Source organism: Mirounga leonina, unplaced genomic scaffold (assembly GCF_011800145.1).
Source record: "Mirounga leonina isolate KUSES-001 unplaced genomic scaffold, KU_Mleo_1.0 Mir_53, whole genome shotgun sequence".
Lineage (NCBI taxonomy): Eukaryota > Metazoa > Chordata > Mammalia > Carnivora > Phocidae > Mirounga > Mirounga leonina.
In genome coordinates, this window is record NW_023270807.1 from 35,899,248 (window position 1) to 35,911,362 (window position 12,115).

Below are 12,115 nucleotides of genomic sequence, written 5' to 3' on the forward strand. Positions count from 1 at the left end.
TTTATATTTCTTTTTCCTAGTATTTAAACCGAGGCTGCACTAGATACTTTGCTAACAAAGAAACTGACAAACAGATTTTACAGAACCGAAAAAGTCCTGAGGTATAGTAGACTGTTTTTTTAAATTAAAATCTTTAATACAAAAAAATCATACTGAAAGATACATTTTTTATTTTGGAGCCCAAATAATATTTCTTACTTTTAGGCTTATACTTTAAAAACAAAATGCTCATCCAAGTCTCTCTCACAGTATAGTACTTTATGCCTCTCTTAGTATCTACAGAAGCTACAAGTTTTGGTTCTTCTTGGTTAGGCCTCAATGTACTGCTCTCCTCCTGTTTTTTTTCTTCAACATGAGGGTATTAAAATTGCCTAAGAATTATCCTTTGCTAACATTTTTAACTTACTCTTATATTACCCACTTGAGATTAAGTATAGAACATGTCCATAATTTATTTTCTACCCTAAGGCTGAAGTAAGTTTTGAAGTACATAGTAAATAGGGTAAGCATTCTTGTGAACTAATGCTTATGTATTGTTGTATTTCTCTCTAAAACATATTTCTGTAATATACTATGGAAAGTCTTATACATAGGTTTTACTAAATTATTATATTTCTAAGGGTAATTAGATGTATTTATACTATTATTTTTAAAACATTAAATCCTTAATCTAAAAATCAATAACTCTTATAAATTTTAATATGTAATGTTCAAGTAATAAGTGGTATTAAGTTGTATCTACTCAAGGAGGTTAAATTATTAAATACTGAGTCAGGATTAATTATAGGGACTAGTTCATTTTCTCTTTATTTTAAGTTTTATATTGAGTGTTTAATTGTACAGTTTTTATTATACTCAGTTTTAAATGTGTGAATCAGATGCTTTTGACTCCTTTCGAAATGAGTGAGATGGGGCGCCTGGGTGGCTCAGTTGGTTAAGCGACTGCCTTCGGCTCAGGTCATGATCCTGGAGTCCCAGGATCGAGTCCCGCATCAGGCTCCCTGCTCGGCAGGGAGTCTGCTTCTCTCTCTGACCCTCCCCCCTCTCATGCTCTCTCTATCTCATTCTCTCTCAAATGAATAAATAAAATCTTTAAAAAAAAAAAAAAAGAAATGAGTGAGATGAATTATGTCTCTACTGTTCCTAGAAAAGAACAGAGAAAGCAAATAAAAATTGCCATCATTTCAAATTCTAAGCAGATGAGGACAGTTAATTTTTGTTTAAGTTGACATTTATCATTTTATTTTTATTTTTAAAAGATTTTATTTGAGAGAGAGAGCGAGCATAGAGTGGAGGGAGGGGTAGAGGGGAAGGGAGAGGGAGAGAAAAAAATCTTAAGCCGACTCCCCACTGAGCGCGGCAGCTTGCCGTGGGGCTTGATCTCACAGTCCTGAGATGATGACCTGAGCCGAAATCAAGAGTCAGATACTCAACCATCTGAGCCACCCAGGTGCCCCAGCGTTTATCATTTTAGGCATAAATGTCTGAATTATAAATTGTGAACTTTAGTTTATGTGATATTCATGGTTGGAACTTTAAGAAGTAACTTTAATATATATTATGGTATCTTCCTTTGTCATGATAACCTTTATTTTTATGAGACATCGTCAAAATACAAAAATTTTATTCTTTCCACTAAGATAATGGAAACATTACCTAGTGGGGTAGTGCAGCTGTCCTCAAGGAAAAGATATATATCTAAATTTGATCTTTGACATGGAAAAAACTCTGTAAAGAGGGAGGAAAACTGGATTTTACTCTCCAAAGAGTAACATGTGCTCTTTGTATTCTGCTAAGAAGAAAATGTACTCCTTGTGATTCTAGAGCAGCATACTTTGTGAGGTGATTTATTCATATTATTAAGTGTATATATAAAAATATATAAGTGAATAATGGATTAATATGTTTAAATTACTTTTTATGTCTTCTTTATCAGGAGGATGAGGTGATCATTTTGACTAATTAGAATCCTTTGCTTAGTTCCATCTGAGTGTCTCAGCTGTGTGCAGTTTTTAGGAGAATGCAGTATTTTTAGTCTGCCATAATAGCAATATATTTTTAACATTTGATTGGAAAGTCTTTAAATGAAATAACCATTCAATTGCAAGACTAAAAATTCTGCATGATCTATGTTTTCTGTTAACTTTGGCTGCATGTGATAATTTCCTTTGCTTCTTTTAAGAATAAAATTAAATTTCTTTACTAGACATTTTCCAGAAATTTCACCCGAGCATAATTAAGCATTTTAAAGAATTTTATGAAAGATACTCACAACTTTAGCTGGGAAGCAATTGGCAACTGGGAGGAAAAAAAAATCCCCCAGAGGTGTCTTTAATGGGCAATTAATTCTGGTGCTGTGTTACCTAATGTTTATTTTACCTATTCATTGTCAAGTTCTGGAAAATTCCTAGTCCAGTCTTTCTGTGTTCACTAACTTTTATTTTTCTACTTCTAAGGTTTCTGCAGACCTAACTTTCTTATTCCTTTTTCTGAGCTTTTTAATAGGTTCTAACAAATGAATACTTCAGAATGTAAATTCTTTTAGGAGAGAAAACAAATTTTCTCTTTATTTTTTCTGAAATGTGAGTCATTGCATAAATTCTGAGTAAGCACAAATGCTTACTAATACACTTTACCTCATATGACTATACAGGAAAATCTAAAAACAATTCTCTGGCCGTGAAAATTGTCATTAGTCTGTCTACAATTTATTATTGCTGAATATTGGTGCAGTTGATGGAGTTAAGCTAAAAGAGTATAATGCTAAGTGTTAGATTTGAATTTTTATTATAACTTTTCACCTTAGTTCTTTTTGATCTGTGGATTCATGTTGATTTGTTTCAACCACTGATACTCTCTTCTTTTCATTTAGATTTTAATCTCACATATCCTAGCATTATAATGCATTAGAATTAAAATTGTAATTTAATTGGAAAACATCTCATTCCATTTTTGACTGATTTTTATTGCGATAATTGTAGAGTCACAGGCAGTTGAAAGAAGTAATACAGAGAGATCCTGTGTACACTTTGCTCATTTAGTTTTTGAATTGTTAGAATAGTAAAGTTTTCCCATTGACATATTTTATTTTTGCATGTCATATAGTGCGTTAATAGACCTTGTGTAGTGGTTTTAATATACTTAAATAATGACAAAGAACAATTAATTGATGTCTTCTTGTTTTGTAGTATCTTAAGGCAGGTTCCTTGAAAGATCCTCTGTTAGATGACCATGGAGATTTTATTAGAATGTGCATAGCCATGAAAAAGATTGGTTTGGATGATGAAGAAAAGCTTGATCTGTTCCGGGTAGTAGCTGGTGTCCTGCACCTTGGAAATATTGATTTTGAGGAAGCCGGCAACACTTCAGGTTTTTTTGTTTGTGGTTGTTTTATTTTGTTTTAAAGAGGAATAAAATTAGAAGTTCTGTCATTTTTTTATCATACGTAAATCCAATCTGTGTACAGGTTTTCAATACCCTGCAATTTCTAGAATATATTGTGTTACATGGTGAATCTTGGAAATGAAGGTTGCTTCATTAGTCATTATGAGCTCTGTTTTGAACAAATCAGTGATACTGATGGGGAATAAACTCATTTTATGAAGGATAAATAACGGTGACTATCAGGGTCATATTTAGTTAAAATTTTTAACTGATAATTATACTTTTGCAGTATGTGCACAGAGTAATTCTCTACCATCTATTAAGGTATTCTGACATTTTTCTGATTCGTTGATATAAACTTGGATCAGTTAATTAGGGCAATTGAATATGTACAACCCCATATACTTTATTATTTGGAAAAGAAAATTGGTTATACTTTATACATACTGAAAAAGAGCATTTAATGCCTGTATGATAGTAACTTTTCCACTTTAGTGTTCTAGTCTCTATATAAGTGGTAAGACTTTTTGTATAATCTTAAGTTTGATCCATGAATTACAGGAGTTGGAAAACTATGGCCCATGGCCAAATTTGACCAGCTGCCTGTTTCTGTAAATAACATGTTGTTGGAACAAAGCCACACCCATTCATTTATGTCTTTTCTGTGTCAGCTTTCATGCTACAGCAACAGAGGTTAGTAGTTGTGACAGAAACTGGGCCAGCAAAGCCTAAAATCTGACACTTAAGAAGATTGTTGACTCCTGCATAAATACATTATTAAAATATTTTATACTAAGAATGAGTTAAAAAAATCGAAAGCACCATTGAATATAGTAGTCAATAACATGGGCATTAGTGTCAGATCCCAGAAGCTCTCTGACCCTTGCTTTTTTCATTTGTAAAATAATGAAGAAACAGTCCATTAGAAGTGCTTTTTAAAGTATAGTACCTAGCGGGCGCCTGGGTGGCTCAGTTGGTTAAGCGACTGCCTTCGGCTCAGGTCATGATCTCGGAGTCCTGGGATTGAGTCCCACATCAGGCTCCTGGCTGAGCGGGGAGCCTGCTTCTCCCTCTGACCCCCTCCCCTCTCATGCTGTTTCTCTCTCTCTCTCTCTCTCTCAAATAAATAAATAAATAAATAAATAAAATCTTTAAAAAAAATATATAGTACCTAGCAATAGTATCTATGCATATAAGGAAGGAGCACAAGAGGAAGGGAAAAAGAACATTTAAAAAATGTTGTCTGCTATGTGCAGGACCCTTCATATGCTGTGTTTCATCAAAAACAACATAATTATAATCTAAACTTCATAAAGATAATGAGGTAGGGGGTATTATCTATATTTTATGGAAGTGGAACCTGTGCAGAAGTAATACATTTACTAATGAAGTTGTAGATGTGAGAGCTGGGTTCTCCCCGTGTTTGACTAACTCAGGGACTTGTGATAATTGTCCCAAATTGCCCCCAGTCACTGAACCTCACTGAGAGTCCTGATCTGTGAATAAGCTGAGTGAAATAGACAGTCTTAATGACTTTCAGGTTTAACATCCTGTGATGCTGTGCAGTCAGTAACCTCAGATGCAGCACAGTGTAGTGTTTAAGAGTGCATGCTCTTGAGCCAGAGTGTTCATCACAAGAGTATTACCTGCTTGTGTGGCCTTGGGCCAGGAACTTCACTTCTCTGTGTGTCTCAGTTTCCTAACCCGTAAACTGGGGATAATAACAGTCCCTGCCTCATGTTGTATAGGGGAATAAATGAGTTAAATATTAAATGATGTCAATACTTATGTCTAGCACATAGTAATCACTGTGTTTTTAAAAACAGAAATACAGATTAATTCTAGTTTAAATGTAAAAAAGCAAAATCAGGTATGTTCTTAGTGTGCATTAAAATTTTAGTTTTTTGAGGGATTTAAAATTCTTATTTTGAAAATGTAATGAATGTTAGAATACGTCTCATTTGCTCTGTAGTACTGTTATACGAAGGGAGTATATGGGCGTTCTACGTAACAGAAAAACGTTTAGATTAAGGCCCACTTTGGAAATGTTGTTAGAAGTGATAGTTGGCATTTTCACACCTCATATTATTACCCTGTGGTAGAGCATGCAGATGTATACAGAGGATCATAAATATGATGTGATCCAGTTAGTTGAAAAGCAGTTAAACAGTCAAAGGGCAAATAGCACATATTTACATTATTTTTTTTCTTCTCAAAATTCCTTCTGTTGAAAGGAAAATGAGCAGAAAGCAGAGAAGATTGGAAAGAGGCAATGAATCAAGAAAACTAATAAACTAGGTTATTTTGGGAAGCCCAGGTGGCTCAGTCGGTTAAGTGTCTGCCTTCAGTCCTGGGGTTGAGCCCCATGTCGGGCTCCCTGCAGGGAGTCTGCTTCTCTCTCTCTCCCCCTCTGTCTCTCCCCATCTCTCGTTCTCTCTTTAATAAATCTTTTTTAAAAATAAAATAAACTAGGTTATTTTTATTTTAATAGCTCAGATTTTATTATTCTTCCATCTTTTCTGTGACCATTACTATAGATCCAAATGGTTTTTTTTTTTTTTTAATTATTCCCCCCCCCCCCCCCCCCCGCCGAGAGCTCAATTTTGGCATGTCCTTGCAATTTGAAAAAGCTGTGGATATTTTTATAATTATTTTATCAGAACATTTATTCTACTATAAATGTTTAGAAGACTCCTACTTACATTGAAAAGTTTTTGCATGATAGCATATGCAAAAAATGCATATTGGGACTTCCTATGTTTTTCAAATTCTGCATAACAAAAGTAAATGCTATTTTAACAACAAATTTAAAGAATGTTCAGAGTTCTTTTTTGGAAGGGGAGTGACATGAAAACCTTACATTATTTTACATTGTTTTTTGCCTTTTTAAAAACTTTTAAAATAAATGTTTTCTTATGTTAGCCTTCCATAATTACTGAAAGTGTGTAAGAAACTTCACAAAATAGAAATGTTTAAATAACATTAATGAATTATTGATGGTCAGTTTATTGAAAGCTATATAATTTAGATAATTGTGTGTATATGTGTGTAGAAACTAGAAATCAGTAGTAAGCTTATTTTCATAGAATTAAAGGTTCACTATATCTTCTAAATATTCTTGGCCCCTTGTTCTTTTTCTTTGGTAACAGCTTTATTGAAATACAGTTCATAGACTGTTCAATTCACCCATTTAAAATATACAGTTCAGTGGTTTTTAATATACTCAAAGTTGTGCAGTCATCACTACAATTAGATTTTAGAACATTTTCATCACTTCAGCATTCACCTCTCATTCCTTCCCAAATCCCTGTTGTTAAAATAGCATTTACTTTTGTTATGCAGAATTTGAAAAACATAGGAAGTCCCAATATGCATTTTTTGCATAGGCTATCATGCAAAAACTTTTCAGTATAAGTAGGAGTCTTCTAAACATTTATAGTAGAATAAATTTACTGATAAAATAATTACAAAGATATACACAGCTTTTTCAGAGTAGCTGTATTCATTTCACATTCTCATCAACAATGTATGAAGGTTCCTGTTTCTCCACATCCTCACTAACACTGTCTGTGTGATTATAGCTATCCTAGTGTGTGTTGAAGTGTTTTACCTCATTGTGGTTTTTATTTGCATTTATCTGAAGGCCCATGAAGTTGAACATTTTTTCATGTCTTTATTGACCATTTGTATCTCTTTTTTGGAGAAATGTCTATTCCTATCCTTTGCCCATTAATTGGGTTGTCTTTTTATTGTCAAGTTGTAAGAGTTTTTTTCAAACTATATTCTAGATACAGGTTCTTTATCAGATATATAATTTACAAATACTTTCTCTCAATCTGTGCCTTATCCTTTAAATTTTTGGGTCGTGTTCTTTGAAACACAAAAGCTTTTCATTTTGATGAAGTCTAATTTGTCTGATTTTTCTTTTGTTGCTTGTACTCTTGGTGCCATATCTGAGAAACCACTACTTGGTCCAAGATCATGAAGATTTGTCTGTGTATTCTTCCAAGAGTTTAATAGTTTTAGCTCATAATTTAGGTCTTTGATTCTTTTTTAGTTAATTTTTATTTATGGTGTGAAGCAGGGGTCCAACTTTATTCTTTTGCATGCAGATATCAGTCTCCAGGCCATTTGCTGAAGAAGCTGTTTTTTTCCCAGTGAGTTAACCTGAGACCCCTTCTTCTTCTTTTTTTTTTTTTTTAAGATTTTATTTATTTGACGGAGCTCCTGCATGTAAACAGTGGGGGAGGGACAGAGGCAGAGGGAGAAGCAGGTTCCCTGATCATCAAATTCCCTTGCAGAGTTTGATCACAGAATCATGGGATCATGACCTGAGCCGAAGGCAGACACTTAACCAACTGAGCCACCCAGGTGCCCCACAGCCCCTTAGTCTTAGGAATCTCATGGTCTATTTCTCCTGAGACCAGTCTATTAAATAGTTTACTAATTTGTCATGATAAACTTATTTTTTTGATAAACTTACGATTTTCGCACATTCTTTGTAGTTTTGAAATTAGTATTGAGATGAATTATTTATAAACCTTAAAACTTAAAAATATTAGTAAAATGTTTACTTTTAAAATATTAGTAGTAATAATAAAAATAATAATAGTTTACCTTTATATAGTGCTTACTATGTATAGGTACTATTTTGAGAACTTCACATATGTAACCTCATTAATCTCTTTAACAGCCTTATTAGGAAACTACAGTTATTATCCTTTAAATGGATGAAGAAACTGAAACAGAAAGAAGTGACTTGTTCAGGGTCACATGGCTAATGAGTCTTACAGCCACATCACCCGGAGGCTAAAGCATTGCAGTATAGTTTCTTTCTATATAATACTTTTTAAAACATCCTCCATAACTAGAAATCTATGGAAATGGTGTACAAGGAATAGCAGTTATCTCCTCACCCTCTTCCTCTTCCTAAGCAACACGAGCATATACATATGCATACGTGGGTGCACACAGACACACCACACACACAAACAAAACCTCATTTGTTGACAGACATCCACATTGACCTACTGAAATGCCAACATTTGAGATTAAAATTATTCCTTAAGGTTTTCAGGAGTCATGAATTTTAATGATAAGGTTCTATATTTCTCTAGAGATTTACAAGGATTATAATCTATCAGTATATGCCAGGTCATAAAAAAATGAAACAGTGACAGGTTAATATTGATGGGCTGAAGGATTATATCATGGACTGCCTCGAGTGAGGGTCTCCATTGACCTTGGCAGTATGAGTGTCTGACAAGGGTGATGAAAAAGTGAAGTGAAATTAAAAGTCACAAATAAGCCTTGTCTATTCCATTGATTTATATAAGTGAAGTATACTTCTAAGAAATAGATCTTGAAAATTTGGTTTATGTAATATCTCTTAACTTCAAATTTAAATGTATTTTCATTAGGTGGTTGTAATCTGAAGAATAAATCTACTCAGGCGTTGGAATATTGTGCTGAATTACTAGGTTTGGATCAAGATGATCTTCGTGTAAGTTTAACTACAAGAGTCATGCTAACAACAGCAGGGGGCACCAAAGGAACAGTTATAAAGTAAGTTCCTTAACTCCTTGCTCTGTAAAAATCCTGCCTTGTGGTTTGTCAAGGAAAAAATCTTTCTTTGAGAACACTGAGATTTAAAGTTGATCTTTATGTATGATTCATTCTTTTCATTATAATGTTCTAAAATATGTGCTTGATAGATAAGAATTCTGTGCACCTCACTGCAGTAATCTACATAAACAAATGCTGACTTCCGCAGCTCTTAAAGTTGTTCCTTACAGATATGCTGCATGGCACAGATTTGTAGTTTATAAAGTAAGAGAGGTTTACTTTTGTACAACTACAAAAAATATGAGTTGGTTATGTTAATATTTGTTTTAGGCAACAATTTTTTTCAATTTCTCAAGACTTTTTTTGAGATCGAATTCATTTTTCTAAAGTGTACAGTTTAGTATTTTTTAAGTATATTTACAAGGTTGTACAACCCATCACCATTTAGTTTCAGAAGGAAATAGATACTTTTACTGTAAAAGTGATTTTCCTTACAAATGGCATGTTCTAAAACTTAAAACTCACTTTAGTAAAACACTCAGCAAACGGAATTTCCCCTTACCTCTTGGATTCTTCATTTAGAGGAAATTGCAAATGACAAGAAAATAAGAGCCTACCAAGATTTCTCGAATCTGTAACCAAGAATTCTAGGTTGTATTTGGGTCTCTGTACACTTTTGGCTCATTATCCTATGCTTTAGGCATTTCTGTTTTTGATACTATAAAATAAAATTGATACTCAGCCATCATTCTGAGGCACTGTAGGGTCTTCATTTGTAGGGGAAAAAGTCAGATCCTTTATCCCTTGCTAAATAAGGCAGTCAGTGAGCTCTAGTGACATATTTCAGGAAGATTTTCAACAAATTAAACCAAGAAGGATTTAAAACAGACTTTTAGCCACTCAGAAAATTTGGTAGCTCTTACATTTTGTGAAACATTAGCAAGGTATGTTTAGCCTGATTCTTTGCTAAACTGATTCTAAATTATTTTAAAGTAAACCTTAGCAAGGAGAATGTATAGTAGTGCCATACAGTTGCTTTTCCTTGGAGGTATTTCTGGGGCCCAAGGGCAGTCCAGTAAAAGCACAGATGTGTGATCTTCAGGTAGCATTTCCTTCATTTCCCCTTTGTTCTAAAGCAGTTCTTTTATGTGTTTTATGTATGGAGTACTCACAGAAGATTCACTTTAGGAAGGGGTTCTGCTGCAGGAAGAATAAGTTGGAAAACCAGTTTAGAAGGAATTCAAGTATCAGTCTGACCTGAAAGACTTTTAAGATTACTTCCAAATTTGACATTTTTTTTCTGGTGCACCCATGGTGCCTCATACTTACCCTTATGATAGCCTTTAGCATCGCTGTTTGAAAATTCACTTTTATGGCAGTTTCTTCCATCAGACTATAATCTTCTTTGGGAAAAAGGCTGTGTGTCTGTATCTGCAACACGTAGAACTGTTGTGTAGTTACTTGTATTAAATAATAGAATTGGACAGTCCAGATTTTAAGATGTAAACATTTCTTCCTAAACAGTGTTAAACAAGGTACCATACTTTAAAGTTACCTGAATCAGGCACCTGGGTGGCTCAAATGGTTAAAGCGTCTGCCTTCGGCTCAGGTCATGATCCGAGGGTCCTGGGATTGAGCCCCACATCAGGCTCCTGGCTCAGCGGGGAGCCTGCTTCTCCCTCTCCCTCTGCCTCTCCCCCTGCTCATGCTCTCTCTCTGTGTCTCTGTGTCTCAAATGAATAAATAAAATCTTTAAAAAAAATAAAGTTATCATGAATTAAACAGAGTTTCTTTTGCATTTAAAGAAAGTCTTTGAAAGTCAAAAGGAAGATTATTCCTCTGAATAATTTTTTAATATATTCAGCATATACAGTAAAGCATAAATTAAGATTAAACTGTTTTTTGAGCCTAAACTTCTTTTACTCAATAAAACATTTTTATCTATTGTAGATAATTTCTTTAGTTCTTTTAGTATGCTTCTTAGCCCCATTTATCTATGCCTATTCACAGATGACCTTTTGTAGCTATTTATTTTGTTCTTCACAGCGAATGTGTTTAGATACACTTTGATCTTGGTATCTGGCTTTATTTTCACAGTTATTACTGTAAAGAATTTTCATTGGTATAGTCTTGTTTTATAGGGTACCCTTGAAAGTGGAACAAGCAAACAATGCTCGTGATGCCTTGGCAAAGACTGTCTATAGCCATCTTTTTGATCATGTGGTAAACAGAGTAAATCAGTGTTTTCCTTTTGAAACATCATCTTATTTTATTGGAGTCCTAGATATTGCTGGTTTTGGTAAGTATAGTTTTGTTTGTGAATCTGTATTTGGTATTTTTTATTCAGTTTTTCACATATATTTAAAATATAAATTCCCTTGTAATACCTTTCACTTGATGTATTTTCAGTTATATGTCCATACTTACATTTCATTTCATATGATTTAAATAGGAAGCTGATGCTTAAAAAAGGGAAAAACTCATAGATTTTGGTCACACTAAGGCTGAAATTAAAACATGTTGATTGAGGGGTGCCTGGGTGGCTTAGTCGGTTAAGTGTCCGACTCTTGATTTTGGCTCAGGTCATGCTCTCAGGATCATGAGATCAAGCCCCGCATTGGGCTCTGTACTAGGCGTGGAGCCTGCTTAAGATATTCTCTCTCTCCCCCCGTCCTGTGCTCCTCCCCCCTCCCTCAAAAAAAAAAGAAAACAAACAAACATGTTGATTGAAACCATTATTGTTAGGGGATGTCTCTATCTAAATGAATGCAACTGAATAAAGGTAAAGTTTTGAGTGCTACTAATAAAAAGGATTAAGTCATTAAAACCACTGACTGTAGTGTAGTGCTGGATACAAGTTACCTACCATATAAGCCAAACTCACTGCTCTGTGTAGAAATTCATTGTTAGTATTATGAACAGATAGCTATTTCCAGTGAATTTCCACCAAATGAAAAAATATTTATATTAAAGATATAGTACATAGTATAGTACATGGAGTACATAATACATGTATTCAAGATATTATATGTTAATTTATATTCAAGATAAATATTTGAGAACAACCACAGGGCTGTATAATCAGAAATGAAATGAATCACTGACATCTGAGTGCCATGTTGTTTTGAATGACTGTTCTGTAAAAATCTTAAAGTAAATTTGACTG

General features: G+C 33.9%; 1 protein-coding gene across 4 annotated transcripts in view; it reads left to right on the forward strand.

Moving 5' to 3' along the window:
- Positions 1-12,115, forward strand: part of MYO6 (myosin VI) — a 143,334-nt gene that overhangs the window by 85,380 nt on the left and 45,839 nt on the right. For all 4 annotated transcript variants that reach the window (XM_034991300.1, XM_034991302.1, XM_034991303.1 and 1 more), the window contains exons 10-13: positions 21-101; positions 3,189-3,369; positions 8,805-8,949; positions 11,091-11,248. In XM_034991300.1, coding sequence (XP_034847191.1) covers positions 21-101; positions 3,189-3,369; positions 8,805-8,949; positions 11,091-11,248 — 565 coding nt within the window. The remainder of the gene's footprint in view (positions 1-20; positions 102-3,188; positions 3,370-8,804; positions 8,950-11,090; positions 11,249-12,115) is intronic.